General features: G+C 39.0%; 2 protein-coding genes across 17 annotated transcripts in view; one reads left to right on the top strand and one right to left on the bottom strand.

Moving 5' to 3' along the window:
- The window catches only part of LOC308183024 (uncharacterized protein), a 40,494-nt gene extending 22,991 nt beyond the window's left edge, over nt 1-17,503 (bottom strand). Inside the window, exons 1-2 of one of the 2 annotated variants that reach the window (XM_080568531.1) lie at nt 11,716-17,503; nt 719-772 (exon numbers count right to left, since the gene is read on the bottom strand). In XM_080568531.1, coding sequence (XP_080424657.1) covers nt 15,295-15,813 — 519 coding nt within the window. In that variant the 5' untranslated portion in view covers nt 15,814-17,503 and the 3' untranslated portion in view covers nt 719-772; nt 11,716-15,294. Of the gene's footprint in view, nt 1-718; nt 4,251-11,715 lie in introns of those variants that run through there. The other variant, XR_013942223.1, reaches the window with a different exon arrangement.
- The window catches only part of NBEA (neurobeachin), a 518,392-nt gene that overhangs the window by 339,540 nt on the left and 159,890 nt on the right, over nt 1-18,962 (top strand). For 10 of the 15 annotated variants that reach the window (XM_080568264.1, XM_080568266.1, XM_080568268.1 and 7 more), the window contains 3 exons: nt 4,259-4,402; nt 7,466-7,504; nt 18,769-18,905. In XM_080568264.1, the coding sequence (XP_080424390.1) occupies nt 4,259-4,402; nt 7,466-7,504; nt 18,769-18,905 (320 nt within the window). Of the gene's footprint in view, nt 1-4,258; nt 4,403-7,465; nt 7,505-17,518; nt 17,766-17,798; nt 18,442-18,768; nt 18,906-18,962 lie in introns of those variants that run through there. The other 5 variants (XM_080568262.1, XM_080568263.1, XM_080568269.1 and 2 more) reach the window with 3 other exon arrangements.

Raw genomic sequence — 18,962 nt, 5'->3', positions numbered from 1 at the left:
CTTCTTTTGTTGGTTACAGTATTACCAAGCAAACTTTTCTTAAAATTAACCATGTTATTACCTCACTATAAGTACACTAAGTACAGAGAGAAAAAAAAAAATCAAACGCTTTTGAATAATAAATGCACAGCAGTGAAGATGGAAGCAAAAACTCCCTTTCAGTATTCAACAAAATCATAGTGATTAGTGTAAAATCTAACAAAATCAACTTACATAACAGAAGTGTAATCAACAATATGCTATTTTTGTGCTGCTTATTTTAAATGTGTTTAGGGATACCGTTTATGGGTTATGGTTTTGGACACTAACAATATCTTTGAAATTCAGACTGCGAACTTAGAAACTGTTGTGACCTACAGCATTTATTGATTTAATTGAAAACTGAGAAGCAAAAATTCAAATATTACAACAAAAACAACAAAATATTTATTTAAATATTGCATATATTAGATGATTCTAGAAGCTGTAGCTACTAAATAACTTGAGATCCTCCTGTTCTTGGGAAATTATTAGATTTTATTTTCTTTTTGTTGTTGTTGTTATTGGGTTTGTTGGTTGTTTTTTGTTCTTGGTGGACATTTTTTTTTTTTGGTCAGATTAATAGTTCCTGTTACTTTTTAAGGAAAATTAATGCTACCTGAAATTAGTAAATTTTTGGCAATGCTATACAGGTTTACCATGCAGCTCACATAATCTTTCAGATATATAAAATACATACCTTTTCACTGAAGTCAGGGTTTTGTAGACAAGTGCTAGTTGCTTTCTTTGATTTCTGTTAAAGATTAGCTCTTTTTAGTTATCCTGAAGCCAGTTTTTACCATGCAATGATCAAGATGATAACAGGTGTAACAAATGATGTATTTAAAAAAAAAAAAAAAAACTTATTTAGTCTTATACATACATTCTCTTAAAATACATTTAAGACAGAACCTTCAAGTTTCAAGACATTAGGGCACTAACTTCAGCGGGACTTCAGTGAGAGCTGTCTTATTCCTTTAAGTTCTTTTCAAACTGCTGTTTTAAGAAATATTTACCTTCTTATTTCATGGTTTCTTTCTAAGTCCCAGTCTGGAAAAATATTCTTTAATAAGGAGCTTGCTTCTTTGAGCACTGATAGCATCTGCCAGTTCCAATTCTGAGCACCCCAATGTTAAAATCTTGCTTTCTTCAACTTACATCTAATGTATTTTTTCTTTCTCTTATTTTAAAGCATTTGAAACATTTTCTAGTTAGACTTAGGAACTGACATTAATACAATTCCGTATTATATTTTAAAAATAGAAACTCTGTGTGTCTTGAGAGGAGTTTGAAATGAAGTATCTGGAAATGAATTTTACTTCATAGTAATTTTGCTGTGACTTTAAAAAATAATTTGAGTTTTGATTTTTTACAAACATGCTGAAATATCAAATATTCATTTATTCATCACTCCTTTTTATATCCTTGTTAACAATACTAGACATAGTTTTATGTCATATAATTTTTTATTCAGTTTGTTGTCTGTTTTTAAAGAGACAAGTTGTTTTTCTTTTTACTCTTATTTTGAGAGCTCCTCTTATTTTATAACCTTTTTGAAGTCATCTTGAAATATAAAAATAGAACATCTGTGACAGATCTGTTTTGAACATATTTCACGTTTCAGGATCCAAGGAGATCTGGTGGTCTGTGGTATTCGCTTGTTAATTTCTTGATGAATGGGTAGAAAGGCCAAGAAGTGCACTCAGTACAGCACGTCTTCTGAAGATAGATGATCTCAAATAAATTCTATTCCCAATCAGTTTTTGATTTGTTAGGTGTTAAACCATTTCTTTGTAAGGACAGTGTTTACAAGCCTTGTAATGAGACAGCCCTGTGAGACCTTACTCTTCTTGCTGTAATTTTGATAAATGGAACTCTAATTCATAAAGGATATAGTGATTGAAGGGCAACTCTGGGTCTCGTACACTTTCATTTAGATAAATGTTTAGTACAGTACAGCAAAACTGAGGTGCACTCAACAAAGTGATAAATTTAAACAACAGCCAAACCAGAGCCTTTTCCATCACAAGAAAGAAGCACCATTTACTATATTTCTTTTAGATAAATGTATGTTTAATATTATAAACCAGAATGGCTTTTAGAAGCATTTGTCTTGTTGCTAAGCTCCAAATTTGCCAAACTAATTTAATGCCTTCTCCTCTACCACATTTCTTACACTGGTGTATAGCAATATTTCTGTAATCTGGTAACTGGAACCCTCATCACAAGAGATTTAAAATGCACTAAATTTCAGGTTCTTCTGCTGATGCCTCTTAGTAATAATGTGAACTTTTTTTCTCGTGACTATCTCTTTGTGCATAAATAATTTGAAAGGACTGTCACTAATCTAATCAGTTACTACAGAAATGGTTGAAACTATGATTATTCCAGATAATTACTTTTGAAGTAATTTATTTGAAAATTATCACATCTTATAAAGCTCAGAAACTTCCATAACGCTCACTAAAGCTACCAAAAAGGAAGACAAACATATTTTCCTGCTTCCTTCCTCCACCGTGTTAGTTCAGCTCAGATTCGGTCTCCTTCATTGTCAAATGCTTCACACTAGGAGCTATTACCTGTGTCAAATGATGCTAATCTCCCTTGTAGTAAGCACAAGCAAACAAAATTCCAATAGTAGTTAAATACTCAATACAGTTCTGATGTAATATAACTAAAAGTCTGTTACAGCACATTACTCCTTTATGTTTTCCAAAATTCCTGCAATTCTTACTCTTTTTTTGCGAATTGGGAAAAAAAATTAATTGTAAATTGGGTGAACAGTTACAGTTAGTTGCACTAAATAGTGTTAGTATTTAGCACTATTTTTTCACTCACTATGCAAGTGAGGTATAGATCACAGCTAAGTAACTAGAACACAGCAAAAATATTGGTATACCAGCATATATGTCAGCATCAGTAGTGCCTTTATCACTATCAGTAACAGCATTGTCCTCATGGAGAGAGCAACAATTAGGAAGACTAGAGATGCTGTCCTTAATTTTGAGCTTAATGAAAAACTGCATTTTTTTCTTCTTTTTTTGTCTTAACCATGTTCTGTAGTTTCAGAAATAGCAATTTGGATAATAGCAATAATATAGAGAAGGTTATTTTTAGACTGTTTAAAATGTGAGGTCTCAGTTTGTGGTGGAGTCTGATATCAAGTGGCATGTTAGCAGTTATCTTCAAACAGAGTAAACACACTAAAGGTAAAATATGCCTCCAGAATTTTTATTTATATGCTGAGATTCTTCTGTGCATGAAGTAATTAAAAGACTCATATAAATATGAGTGGGAGATAAAAACATAACACCTTCCCCACTGTTTTTAATAACAGAACTGCCTGACACATCGATTCAATTCCATGCATGTATCTTCACTAACCTATCTGTTTACTATATTCCAGTTAGTTGTCCTGTATGAATATGAGGCCATGAGTTTTAATGCACTTTACCTCATCTCTTTACATCTGCCACAGTAGCACTCATCAAGCTCAGGCATTATGGCAAACAATCAAAATCCACACTCACTCAGTTTTGCATGGATTTCACTTATAGTTCTTATGGATGTAGCTTAGCAGGAAGCAAATTTCCAAATTCTGATACAGACAGGAGTGATTAGATCTCGTTTTTTATTTCTTATAGCAGAATTGAAGATGTCTAGGTTTTGTACAGTCCAAGGTGAAGATGCAGATTTTTGTGTTAGGAAGAAAACAGAAAGCTTTCTATCCTAAGGACTACTATGAGTCCGTAGGACTGAAAATAAAACTTTCTCCCAACAAAGAAACACTGTGCTTACCTTCTTCTTACTCTTTATTGAGATTACCAGTCTCCTACTTCACCTTTCTGTCCCTCCTATCTCCCAAACCAAAATCATGGCAGATTTTGAATTCCCAAAAGCATCTCCTTTACTTAGAGTAGGTGGTTTGAGCTCTGAGACATCAGTCAGAATCAGAATACCAAGAACCCAAGAGACACTCCTGCTGAATTTCTTGCATGTTGAAAATTAATAGAAAAACATAGAACGTAGAGCAAAAACTAATTATTAACAGCAGGAGAGTCTTTGTGAAACAGAGTTTGTAGTTTACTCAAGATATATTTTGACAGACAGACTAAGGCTGTGTATTTTGTAGACCTTGATAAAGACCTTTCCAATACAGATGTTTCATTCTGTGTGTTTTACTAGACTGTGGTTGTTTTAAATACTGTTCAGCTAAATTCACAACACATAACTTTTTTAGGCACTGAAGAAGATGTAGTGAAGTCCAAGAAAACTTTCCGAAGTCAAGCTGTGGTAAATCAGAATGCAGAAACGGAGCTTATGCTGGAAGGAGATGATGATGCTGTCAGTCTGCTCCAAGAGAAAGAGATTGACAACCTTGCAGGTAATGATTTTTCATTACAACTAAGATAAAAGTCTGTTTTTAACTTGTTAATTCTGAACCTTTGCAGTTATTCTCTTAATATTGACGGCTAAGTATGCAATTACACTGAGAACAGAGTCTTTATTTTCTAGATGTAATACGATGTCCTGCGTCCATGAACTAGGGGAACTGATTACAGAGTATGTGCCCATTGTACAATCTTTCACCAGAGGTGTGAGAAATAACAATACCTCAAGTGCTCTTATGACTGCCTGTGACCTTTTATTGAAAATTCTATAAAACAGGAACATCTCCTTTTTTGTTGAAATAGAAATGAGGGTTAATTCTAAAACTCAGTGTTTTGTGAGTCAGTGTGGCTGTGATCTTTCATGACCTGATCCCAAGTGCCACGCAACTTGTTGAGAAACATCTGCACTCCTACTGGCACCCAGTAGTGCTCTCATTCATCGGTGTGTGAAGGGGAACCTGAGGTATCAGCCCGGAAAGGGAATAAGTTACCTGCTGTAAATAGGGACTAAGAACAAATGAGACTGTAAGCAAGGCATGAACTTCATTAGGTACAATATGAGTTGGGAATGAGAGATCCTTTCTAGTCTTTTCTCCCTTATGAAGGTCTGCAGTGAGGTCTCAGTTTTATCCATGTTCCAGCAGGTTCTGTTAGAGCTCCGTCTTGAAAAAATATTATGTTTCCTGGGGAAGCAGTCTGGAAAGAAAGGCATGCTGAAAGTTGAAAATGCGATCTCCTCTCACATGAGATAAAAATGTGAGAACTGTGAAATGCAGTATGGATTTTTTAGGTTAACTTACTTAGGAATACCTTTATTAAATTACTCGATTAAGGGGAAGTTTTTTGATGTCTGAGGATTTTTTTTCAGTATAATTGAATTTCTACAATAGCTATCTTTGCTCCTGCATTTTCTTCTGATGCCATAGTGGAAATTTGTAACAAAGATAAGATCATAAATGGATATTAAAAAAAAAAAATGCCTAAGTGGAATTTAGTCTCATGCTTTGAAACTAGAGCAGAGGGCAGACATAAATACTTTTATCTGGGAGCAACCTTCAGTATATGATTATCATAGTTAATACGTCAATGTGCTTTCTCAATCTGCAGCTAACCATTGCTGAAACACTTGTTTTAAGTCAATAAAACAGTAAGGCAAGCAGGACCATTAGTGGGATAATTTGATCAATATCCCTTTCTCCTTTAGAAGGGAAAACTCAGTACTGTTTTGGCTAAGTTCTCATATATAAGAGCAATGCTTCCAGCCAAAAATGTATACTGTTGCTATAGCTTAAAGGCTGCAATAAGCAACTACATTGAAGTATGTATTAAAACTCCAAAGAGTTCAGGAAAAATTCTTGCCCAGTCTGGAAAACCTCACAGTCAGGCCCCAAGACTGCCATTTCATTGAAACGGACAGATGTGATATAATCCTTATAGTTACATCCTTCTGAAAAAAACAAACAAACAAACAAAAAAAAAAAAAAAAAAAAGTGTGTATTTCAATGAGTCCTTAAGTATTTCCGTGCAACATACATCTTACCAGAGATCCCTGTGTAGAGGACATCCCCTGCTCCTTTAGAACATAGAACAGTAATTCTAGTCCTTTGCTTTTACAGCACAAACTGTGGGGTAATGTAGGTATTAGCAAAACAGAAATGATAGAATTTGAAACAAGTCAACTTTTCAAATATTGACAGTCTGTCCTAACAGTGTCAGTGTTTGTGTTTCCAATCAACACTAAGAAGAGAAACAAGGTGCTTCCAAGTCTGGTGAGGTGACAGGATATTGGTGCTGTATGTGTACCAAAACCTGTGAACTTCTCAGAAAGAACCCACCTTCCACGACCTCATTTTTACTATCAGATTAATTGCAACCTTTGCTACTCAACTCTTGCTCATATTTGAAGTGGAAATAATTCTTAAAGTTAATGATCCCACCCAGTATCGTATGTGTCTCCTGTAAATTTTACCAACCAATCGGTGAGAAAAACTAAATCCCTCCACCCTCTGTCTGTATTGCTGCATGATTTTGTATAGAATGATGTCAATGTTTTCTATGGTTTTCACTATATACAATGGGACTATGAAACTTGAGACCAGTAACTGAAATCAAGAAAATCAGTACTCAAGGAAGGTGGATTTTATGCCTAAGAAATTTAGGATAACATCTGATGGCTCTGAAGAGAGCCCAATAAAGCCATACTGTCCACTCTTACTTAATTCTGAAGAGTTATGTTGATTTGGTGTATGTAATCTGGAAATCTTTGAGACATATCGAGTTATGGTATATCACAACATCATTTATATCTAGTTACTGTTCAGATTGGAATGACACATAGGAATTTCTATATTCAGTTATGCTCTCAATTTAACTTTAAAGCTTAAATCAATTTAAACTTGGTTTACAATGATTTGGAATGCCTCAGTAAAGCATAGGAATTAAACAAAATCATTATAAACCAGGTTTAAATTGATTTAAGATTGTCCACATTTAACTAAAACAATTTAACATTGTTTATTCCATGAAACTAAGGCAGCTTTTAAAGAGGCAGCTTTTAAGGTTCTAGAAAACTTTTAACGAGGAGAATATAAATATTACAATATTTTGATATGAGAAGTTAAAACTAAAAAAGGAAAGTCTGAAACAGATTGAGACTGTTCTTACAAAGTTATCTGTACATACCTTTTGTTCCAGAGACTCTTTATAGTTTTTCATCAACCATGTGGCACAAATCAATGTGAAGTTCACTTTGATAAATTACATATGGGATGGTGAATTTTTTAGATAATTATAGTCTGAATATTTTTATTATATAATCTTAGTATTCCATATGTTGCAATGGCAGTTGATCAGATTTCATTATATTAAGTAGCATTTTAATAAAATATAAAAATCAGGTTCCATGTTATTACATTCTTAGAATTATGAATTCTAAGTTTGCATCAAGATTTTTAACTAAAGCAGTATTTTATCTGTCTTACAGTATAAGTTATCAAAAGATGTTGTTCATGTTTTAGCACATACATATTAAAACATTTTACATTTTTCTGTTTCAGTTTTAGCTCCTTTACTTCCCAGACTGTTCACTTCAAGAGGCAAGTCACATCTCTGTTAGAACTAATGACTGAGATAGCATAGTCTATTTTAACAGTTTTCTAATATATTGTGAATCTGTGGGTAATATAATCAAATCCAGTGTAGCAACTTGACATTACTAACTCTTCTCCTTCTCTTTTTCTCTTCAGTTTTCTAACACTGCAGTAGGGCTCTCACATACTTACCTTTTGTCTTAAGAGCTTAAGAATGCAAATTTGCTAACAATTTGTCTTCTGCTAAATAGATGATTTTTTCAAATTTAAAAATATATGGATGTGTTCTAATATCAGAAGATAGCTTTCTCAAAGGGAAATGTGCTTTAATAGATAATTAATATTCTTTCACCAAATTTAATTTAAAAGAAAGTGCACAGATCTCACAGATCTGGCACTAAGATAGATCATAGCAGATAAATATTGAATCATTTAGGTTTTATGAATTTTACATTTTAGAAATATGTTTTCTTTGTCATGAAGTTGCAGTTAGCTTGCTGAGAATTGTGCACATCTGAGAACAGAATTTAGCTTAATGTTCTGTACCTAGAGCACATTTCATCTATTTTGTCATATGGCTGGTGGCACTAGCAAATATGCCCAGCCAAGCAAAGTATCCCTGATAAATTATTTTGCAACTCTCAAAAAAGTAGTTTATAGTAAAGAAGAAAGGAAATAAAGATAGAAGGATGTGAGGCTTTGGACTATTTTAGGAAGACAAAAGGCTTTGGCAAGCATCTGTCTGGTTACTTACATAGGCTCAATCAACTCGGAATCTGACTTCCTCATAAGCCATGGTGAATTACAGTCTCACAACAGCCTTGCAAGAATAAATACTTATTATTGTCTCTGTTATACAAGGAGATTGAGCAACTCACCCAAAAAAAAAAGCCTGAGGAAAGCCACTAACTGTCTTTAATGCATCTTAGTCTTAATGTACCTTAACCTTCAATACAGAATCTTTCTTTCTTCTTCGACAGAGGTCTCTAGATGGAGGGAACTCCCCCACAATGCAAATGTGCCAGGAACACTTGTGAGAAGCAGCAGCCCAGCACTGCCTTAACTTTTAGCAACCATATACTTCAGTGTAGGAATATTTCTAGAAAGCATCATTACTACTTCTCATAAAAGGCTGATCTTCCATCCAAGCCAGCATGGCTGGCTAGTCCACATTATCTTAAAGACTAAATATGGTATGCTCTCTATCCATACTTTTCAGTAGTGTGCCGAGTGTATTGACTTACTGCCCTGTGCTGGGTCATGAGGATTTGACAGCTTGTATTATTATTAATGAGATATAAGACCTTTCACTTCCAGGTCATCTGTTTGAAGTCCAGACAAGACTGGTGGTAACAAAACATTATCAACATCTGTTTTGTAGCCTATGCAAAATAAGCCTTTTGTCTCATTTCAGACAAACTAACAGAAACCATCACAATTTTGCGCAATTTCCAATAGAAAAAATACTTGACGCTGTCTTTATAGGAAATTGGAATAATGCCCAAAGGTTCTACTACATAAAGCTACAGTTAAAATTGTATGGCAGTACCAAAAGAAAAGAAAAGAAAAAAAAAAAAAAGTAAATCATCTAGCCCTTGGGGAAATTTTCTATTTCAGGTTCTAACAAAGGACTCATTTACATTTCTGAAATTATTTTGAAGCCTTGCACATGGTCAGATGCAGTAATAAAATCAGTAATACACCAAGGAACTGTATCCAAGGCCACAAAAAGCTCACAAAATAAGTATTTGGGATGGAAAACCAAAATAAAAAATTACTCATCTTTAAATATACATATATTTATTTAGCTACAGTAAAATTTCTTGTGGCCAAAATCAGAGGCTGAATTTTCTTTACAGGAGCTGACAGCTGACCACTGTACACTATCTCCAATAAACTAAATAGTTTGTAACATTTTCTTAACATTTCTTAAGGAGTGATATAGAGGCACATTTTCATTGTTTTTCTTCTGTTACCATCTTAAAATGATTCTAAGGCATGTAGGATCATTTATATCTGTTTTATTAGTGTAGCTAGATGAATGGTGGGCTTTCTTAATTAAATAAAAGAACAAAGACTAGGGTCTCTATTGAGAAGGCAGAATTTGAAAATATTAGATTTTGCAGGAATAAGGTATCATTTGCTTGGGCCACCAACCAGAAGAAGTTTTGTTGCATCATCTGCTGTCAGAGTAATAGTTTATGCTCTCAATTTAACTTTATAGAGAATAATAGGAAAGAAAGAATCAAATAGCCCATTAGTGTCTCCGTCAGCAAGCACAGACAGCCCAGGAGCACATGGACAAAAGGAGAGGAATCATCCTTATCCCTGGAGCTCCTGGAGGGCAAAAACATGAGAGTGGTTCCACGAGTGCTCTCATCTTCCCTCTCCAGTCCTTCTCCAGCCTCCCTTATGAGTCCTCTCCAGCAAGGTTCTGAGAGCCCTGCCACCCATTACGTGCTGTCCTTCTACTACGGCAGTCATCAGCCATACACCAGCACAGTGCTGGCAGTCTGCAGGGATCCCTGGGGGCAGAAATCAGCAACCACAGAGGAAGCTCAGAGAAGATTGTAACGTGGATGTAGTGATGCTTCCTAATCTCCCTTATCCTCCAACAGCTTGCACCTCTGGGGCTTCCAGTATCAGAGGTAGTATTTATTCTCTTTCTCTCTCCACCACCCCCACCCCCCACACACACATACACTTTTTTCCTCCCTCCTCTCTCTTACTCCTTTTCTGTTTGTATGGAGGTGGCTGAGGTACCTGAATGAGCTTTTTACTTGTTTTATATTTATTCTTTTTCTTAAAAGATAATATGTATGTGTGCACACAAATACATGTTAAATAACAAAATGTCAAAGTTCCATTAAAAAACACCCAAAAAAGTCTTAATATTTCTCCTATTTTTTCAAGCTCTTTAGTGGAAACTATTCACTGAATTCAGTGTGTGCTCTTAAGTAGTTCTCTCTTCCCAAAGTCCATTTTTCTTGCAAATCAGCATTCAAGATAGGAATCTCATTGGAGGGGTTGCTTACTTGGGGAAGGGACAGGAATGTGGGAGAAGAGTGATTCCTTTTCCCTTTTTATGGTAGATATTTAACCACACAACTCTTGTACTTCCAAACATGGAAATTTCATTCAGCCAGATTTCCATAGTTTCTGCTTATTATATATTCAGATTTTGATCCTTAAATCTAAGTATATAAAAGAAAAACATATTTGTATGAGTTTAATTTAGAGTATAGATTCAGGCATAAACTGAAAAAAGTTATACTTTTGATATGTATTTGGCTTCACATTGAAAACAACAAAAAAAAATGCCCCACGGTTTCTATAACATCCTATTTTTAGACATCTCAGTGTTTGTTCTAATCATTTTTTCCACATTACTATCCAAAATAGCTTAATATTTTATAAGGTGGTTGTCAGTCACAGATGATAATGCTCCTCAGGACACATTTGAAGAGCTCTTCCCTTTGTACCTTACTACTCCCCATTCTAAGCCTCAGCATCCTTGACTTTTAAATGGCAGCTGAATTTCTTGCTTTACAAGCTTTAAAATTAATTCAAGCTCTGTTGTTTTGTATTTATAGAAGGCTAATATACCTGATGTGTAGGAGAGAAACTGCAGAAATACAGGCCTAGACATAAGGAGACAGACTCCACTGTTATGCATATTGTTTCATCTTCACTATGTAATTGATTTCTACATGAAAATCCCTGTTCTCCAAAACCTTCCTAGGACCCTACAGGGACGAACCTACACAGGCTAGTATTAGGAATGCATCCAGAACTGCATTAATGGTACCTATGTTAAACTAAAAGCTTTGACCTATGGACAGGGATTTTTCCAATTTGTTTTTGGCACTAGTGTTACAGAACCAAGCTAGAATAGCAGTCAAGCAGATATTGTGCTTGGTCTTGGTTTTGTTGGTCAAAAATTGTACAAGAGACAACCCTATCCGGTGCATTTAAACAGCCCTCTCTGGTAGCCTGTTCACATGAGTCCTTTTAGCTTGGCTTTCTGAAGAAACAGTATTTATGTGACCATAATTTGTCAGCCTCTGTCTTTGTAACTTCTGAACCTGGAAGCCATTTTGAGCAAAATTTATTTGTATGCAGGAGTGGAGATTTCAGAAGTAATAATAATAATAAATAATCTGCAGTGAAATCAGGCTGTTAAGAAAAAAAAAAAAAGGAAAAAAAAAATAACCTACCTGACAGTGACTGCTGAATTGGTTTTCCTTTTATTAGGTACCAGAGAATCTTTGCAGGAGAGTCTTTAGAAGTTACCAAACTGTAGGAAAGCAAAACATACAATCAACCAGTAGACATAGTTGCACTTGAAAACATTCTTTACTTGTTCTGGTGTTGTTTAGAGACACTTGTGTTTTCAGAAAATCATGAAATCAGAGCTATTTCATCTTAGATGATTCTTCCAAATACACCTAGCAAGTTAGATGCTAATTCAACTGTTTATTTCTTTCTTCCCACACACATATCTGAATAGCTAACAAAATAAGTGAACTTAAAAATATCACAAGCTATCTGAATGTAATACTTCCCTTCAATACTAAAGTCTTAAGAAATACAAGTCTTTCAGTTTATCCAGAAGAGCTTTGACCAGAATGGAGACTGGAAGAAATGAGAGTTGAGGGCTCACATCTTTCATTTCATTTCTAATCAATTGAGCTCTATTGGCATGACAGGGTACACGGGCTGGACTGTATAAGATACCTGTCAAGTCTGGTTCGCTCAGACTCGTGACTGGGATTTGATCCTTCATGTTCCTGACTTATTACAGTGAGTTCCTGTTTCAGTGATATATTGCTATAGTAGGATGCTATCTCTGCTTTCATGTTTCTTCTTCTAATATTAAATATACTTTTCTGAGCTGTGTTTTTTTTTTCTGTTCCTTTTTGATTAAATAGTCAGCTACAGTGGTTCTCTCACAGAGAAAAACTGTCATCTATATGGGCACGTTCAGCACAACTCAAGGCTTTCTAGTCTGAAAAAAGTACCTTAAGTTTTACCTAAAAATGAGGAAGCTGTCGCAGGTCATATTGCATTAGTGTAGTTTACTCACATCTGGATGCACTGCTAAACGATCAAGATCTTGGTTTCTAAAATAGCTTAAATTACTCAGTGCTTCCAAGGTATAGCTTCAGGCAGAGAACACTGTATGAATCTAATTTTGAAGTGGCAAAAGTATGCAATGCAGTAGTGAGGTCCTTATCTCAAACATTCAAGTTTCTGACCAGCTGTAAATCATTAAGAGAAGTCATGATTATTATTAATACTTGATCATCTGGCAGGCTGGCACTTGAACACATCCTGGAACAACACTAACCCCATGTAAGCCACTCTGAGTTTTAGTACAGTTATGAGGTTTTCATGGATGCCACAAAACAAGTCAGCTTTCACCTGCATAGGGAGGCAAAATTTGATTTCCTAAGTTGCTTTAGGCTGTTAGACACACAGGCAATTCTTCCATTAGACCTTAAGTGAGAAGGCACCTAGAAAGATGGATTTTGGTACAATACTGAGTTCGTCTCTGCATATACTCTAACCATTCGGTTAAGTGGTTGCTTTCTATCACATTTCAAACTACATAAAGAGATACATATTGCTAGGAATAGTGAAACATACTTTCCTCAGGAAGATTTACCATTTTTTAATTTTTCTTTTAGTGTAAGCAGGAAGGCATGGAATTCAAATAATAATTTACCTATGGAGATACATATGTCACTTAATTTAATAGAAAGTGTCTATATGCTTGAGAGAAAATAACTTCTCTCTTTCTTAAGCAACACTATCTTTAAACATATGGACAATCTCATCAAAACTGTATATTTCAATAGCTTCTTACTGTTTTATTCACAGTTGTAATACATAAAAATTAATTTACATTTTCTTTTTAATCAAACACATTTGTTTGCTGTTATGGCACCACTTAAGAGAATTGAGTTGTTGTAATTGTTTAGCTATTGTTGTTGAAGAAGACGATTGAAGTTGATCTTTGATGTTAGTAGTAGTAGTGTTACATGCTTTATGGAGGAAAGGGGGGGGGGAAAAGTGGGGAAAAATTTGGATATCAGGGCCTATCCACACTGGCAATGACATTCAAACAAACAATAAAAATCAATCCCTCCCTCACAATGTGAAACATATGATTGTGGAAAAGTAAAAAGGCAACAAAGTAAGCTTGGGGAACTCTGAAAACAGGAAAGGAATTGGGGTTGTTATTCAATGCAGGAGGAGAAAAACAAGACTATAACAGTCACATTTAGACTTAGATTCTGTTTTTTGCAATCAAAAAAGTTGTGCAAATTGTTCTCTTTATTGAAACCGTTGAAAGTGATACATAAAGGGAGATGTGTAAATGCATTCTTATAAAAGCCTTGGCTTGAAAGAAGGAGTTACTCCCTGTATCTGCTATAGCGGAGAACAAATTGGGGACAATCATGTAAGTTCAATATATTTACTGCAGAAGTCTTTTTAAAGGGTGCATTGTATCAGATTTTTGATGACAATAGGAACAAAAAAGGCTGAATTCTGTGAATTGTTTAGGAATCTTAAATTGTTTATTGATTATTTACGTAGCAGTGCATGCATTATATTAATAATATTAATTTGTTGAAATATTTTTTTTTGCTTTTCTGACTACAGAGCTTTTCCCAAAGCCTTATAGTGCCTATACCTGTTTCTGCTTGTATACTATGTAATGTATGAACATAAACCTGAAGTTCTTTATGTGCATGAACCTTTTGTGTTACATGTAAATTGTTTCAAGTATAGGGATTTGTAGTCATTTTAAAAGCAGGCTACTGTCAAATACACTTGGCTTTAGAATTGACACCCTGAGGGAATTTCAGTTGTCATATTTCAGGCACATTGTGAGTGATTTTAATAATTATTCTTGATATTTAATTTTTTGGTTTACTTATCAAATTACCAATTGTAGTTTATGCAAACTATTTTACCTAGTAATTAGTTTTAACTAGTCTGTTTTATATTTTCCATTTTAAACACTTCATGGCAAAGAAACTGGTATGTTTTTCTTTCAAAACAGTGTCAACTCAAAATTAGTTATGAAAATACTTTTTGTCAGAATAATTATCAATAGATTGTAAAATTTAACTGGTCTAGATGATTGGAAATGCTTTCAAGGTATTTAGCTCACCTAGTATTTTTTCACCTATTAATAATCACCAATATATTATTTTTAAAGTTAGACAAGACTAACAAAGTCTGCAGCAGGTAAAAATGCTTGGTTTCATAAATCTGCATATAAGAGCATATATTTTATCCTATTTAGGAATAATTATGGCCCACCATCTTAGCAAATATACCTCTGGTGTAATTCTCAGTCTCTTAAATGCAACACGTCTCTAGCTCTTACAGGTAAAAATAACAGTTCATGAAAACGAAAATGTTCTAATTAACAGTTCATAATATGACTCTTTGGGGGCTTTCTTTTAGAGGTGGAATTGCGTTGCTGTCGTTTTAGTAGGTATCAAACTCTCACCTGATGTAACTTTTCACTTGCGTTGACTTTCTTTGCCAACTTCAAAAATACAAGAACAGAAATGCAAATGCAACAACTAAACGCAAGAAGTGAAGTCTCCGTTTAACAAAAATTAACGGAGGGGATGAGAGGTTACATTCTTCTTTTATTCACTGGGACCTTCTAATCCCACGATCATTTACTTTCGGAAGGGAAATATTATTTTTAAATGTATACGTGCAGTAGCGTTTATTTTAGAAATGTAAATCACATGTGCCGACCACAGGGATCAGACAGGGTGGAAAATCCTACACTTGAGCAGATCACAGGACGCGTGGATCCGGAGTGACTTCTGCTCTGCTTTTAAGGCCACAACTTCTTTGTTAGGTCGCTGCCGCTCCGCTGCCCGGACCGTTCCGGGGCGGTTGGGAAGAGGCAACGAAGCAGTTCCTAGAAAGAGATGCTCCTGGTCGGAGTCCAAACAGCTGACGAGCCCTTTAGCCAAGCGTCCTTCCCACAACCCCCAAACCTCCTGGTGAATGGGGACAAGCCGCGCCTTCGCTTTTTTCTCCGGGGCCGAAGCGTCCCCAGCGGTGCCGGCCGCTCCTTCCCCGACCGGGGCTGCCTGCCGTGCCCGACCCAGCCCGGCTCGGCTCGGCTCGGCTCGGCACGACTCCGGCCGAGCCCCCGCAGCCCCGCATCCCTCCTGCTGCCCGCCGTGGTGCGGGGACGAGAGCCCGGTGCCCCCGCACGGCCGCGGCTCGGCGGCGGGGACGGCGCCGTGCCGGTGCCCGGGGCTCGTCCCCATCCATCCCGCGTGGGAACGAGCCCGGTCCTGGGCTCTCGGCTCAGGTGTGCCCGGCTTTTGTTTCAATTAAATTAGCAATTGGGTTTTGGGAAGGGAGCCGAAGCTTCCCCCCCGTAGCTCAGTGCCGTATGGAAAAGCTGCAGTATTTTGATTACGCTCTATGTAAACATTTTAATATCGGATCCTTAAAATCCAGAGACTATCCCAAAGGGGATTAAAACATAATCCTCTGTCTCTATAGCTGTAGTGGATTAATTTCGTATTCTCTCAGTGGCTGGTTTGCTCCCTGAAGGCTACAACAAAAAGGCTCGCTGCTCCTTAAACATGCTATGGAATTGGAAGTTGTAATTGGAGATTTCCAAAGGACAAGTGTAAAAATGACACGCTGCTAATACCGAATATTTTCTTGTGTTGTGCTTCCAGGAGAAAAAAAATATATATACGAAAAAAAAAATTTTAAACTTAGTTTGACACCCCCCCCCCAAATCCCATAATTTGACCACTGTTTAAAAAAGGCTTTCTGCCTTCTTTTTTTTCCCCCACGAAAAAAGGAAACCCACGCACAGCCAAACGTTTTCTCATCTGGAAAGTGCGATAACCTTTATTCCTCGCCGCGTCCTAATACCTCCGACGTGTTTACACCGCAACAAATCTGGGGGGGCATTTGAGCAGAGCACGGGGCGGATGCCAAGGGAGCAGCCTGGGAGCACGGAGCCTTCTCTCGGGAGGAGGAGGAAGCCAGGCACCCCAGCTTTCCCCCGCATGCAGTAACAGGCTAAGGAGCGAATTCCCCCTCTCCTCCGTGCCGGGGGCGCTTATTGTCCTCCCCTGGATATCGGATCACAGGGCCCGGCCTTTTGACCATCGAATAGCGGTGCCTTCCTTTTTATTTTACCCACGCAGCACCGAGGGGAAGAGCTAATTGGATTAAATTGATGGCCTTCCTCCAGGACGCACCCTCGGAAGCCCCCTCGATGCCCGGGCGGAGGCTGCGGCCGGGTGCGGGGCGAGGCCGGGCCTCCACGGAGGAGGACGAGCGCTGCTTGCGGGCGGGCGGCGGCGGTCTGCGAGGCCTCCACCTCCCCCCCTCTTCCCCCCCCCCTTCTGTAAACACAAAGAAAAGGGGGCCTGGGGAATTGAAACCCAAATCCACTTGTAATCGTACAAGGGAATCGGGCGTAATTACTCGAGCAACCTAGATTAAGATTGATGAGCCTTTAAAAGCGGCGTTTCGGATCGATCGCCCTGCCCTTCTTCTCAGCCCACAGCCCGGGTTTTCCCGGCTCGGCTCGGCTCGGCTAGTTTCTCACGGCGAAGGGAGAGAGAGAAGATGGAGGCTAGACGGGGAGAGCGGCAAAGCAGCCCCGGCGCATGTGATTCAGATCAGCTGACTGGGGTCAAGAGGCTACCGTGGTTTATTAGGAGATGGAAAACAATAAAATGAAAGAAAATAGAGTTTGTATCAATATTATGCAGCCTGCCACGCTGGGCTGCTGAAAGCTGTCACTGAAACTGTGCGTTTTAGCTTCCCCTTGTACACACACTAATCCGTGCCTTCCTCTTTATTTATTTTGCAGCGGAAAAAAATGACAAAACATTGTGCAATACAGCCTCAAGTTGGGTGTTACAGTAAAGTAAAACATTAACAACATGACAGTTAGATGCGCTGATACAGGACTAATTTGGGCTAAGTGAGTAATTTGAAGTGTCGCCTGGAAGAGCTGGTAGCAAAGTGCGTGTGCGGTGCCGGGGGAGAAGGAGGAGGAGGAAAGGTCGCATCCGTGCCTGCCAGCCGGGGGGGTGCTGGTGCTTGGGGACCCCAGCCGCAGGCACACGCGGGTTTTCGCTGCCATCCTCCTGAGATCTTCCGTAGTGAGCTTTTTCTGAAGTGCAGGGACCCAGCGCAAGCTTTCTGTCCCTCCCGAGGTGATGCCTTTGCCGGTTCCCAGGAGGTACGGCGCTCGGATGCTGCGCTGAGTTTCTCAGTGCTGGGGCGCCTATCGTGGCCGGGTGTGCACGCGTGGGGATGCGTGTGTTTGGCCGTGGGTACACAGATTACCCTACGCCATTCAGCGGTTTAATCTGGAAGAGTGTTTTACGTTTAATCTTTTCTTTTAATTAGAGCGAGCGAGCGTCCTAAACACCGACGCTGGCAGCTTTAGCAGCAGGCTGCGTTCGTCTCGAAGATAAGATGGCGAAAAAGTGATCCTTTGCTGTCTTTGGCATTAAAGCAGAAGTTCTTCCTTGAGCTAAACCCTAACAATGCGAATGGAGAAGGCTGCCTTCTGCATTAGGTTCCCCTCATCCATCTTCCCAGTGCCCGTGCGAGCGCCTCGTTAAGGAGCGTCCTTGGGCGCAACGTCGTTACCCTCCTTTCGAAAGGCTCCAGCGGCAGCAAATTGAACTCAAAACTCTCTGCCCATAAATACCCTTAACGAGGGCAGCCGTCGCCTGCGTGCGGTGGCCGCCGGGCTCCCAAGACCTCTTCGTGGGCTCGGCCCGGAGGGGGCGAGGGGCCAGCGCTGCTCGGTCGCCCGCCCGCCGCCTGCCCGGCTGGGCCCCCCCCGGCTCCGACACGGCCGCTGCTGTCGCCCATAAACAGCGGGGGTGTTAACGAGGAGTAAAAGGGCACGGAGACAGGGGGGACCTACTCGGAGGAGGCAGCCCCCGCTCCCTCTGACCCCTCTGCGTGCCGCTGCTCGCTGATTTATCTCGCACCCCCGCGCCCCGCTGCTCACCAACTCTTATTTATTTATTTTTTCATTTTTTTTTTTTTCCTCTTCTGGCCTGACTGCGGAGTTCAAAGCGCTGGCCGCGGGCAGGAGAAGGGCAACGGCGGCGGTTTCCAAAGCGGGGTTTACGAGGGGGCATCGCCTGGCGGAGGGAAGGGGACGGGCCACCGGGGATGGGCCGGCCGGGGGCCCCCAACCTGACGGCGCTGCCCTTGTCTTGCAGGCCCCGTGGTGCTCAGCACGCCGGCACAGCTCGTCGCCCCCGTGGTGGTGGCCAAGGGCACGCTCTCCATCACCACCACGGAGATCTACTTCGAAGTGGACGAGGACGACCCGGCCTTCAAGAAGATCGACCCCAAGGTGAGTGCTGCGGGGGGCGGCGGTGGCCCCGGTCGCGGACACGCGTGGGCCGGGGTC

This window comes from Anser brachyrhynchus (genome assembly GCF_964034855.1).
Source record: "Anser brachyrhynchus genome assembly, chromosome: 1".
NCBI classification, from domain to species: domain Eukaryota; kingdom Metazoa; phylum Chordata; class Aves; order Anseriformes; family Anatidae; genus Anser; species Anser brachyrhynchus.
Note: the sequence above shows the minus strand (reverse complement) of the source record. Positions and strands in the feature narration are given on the sequence as shown.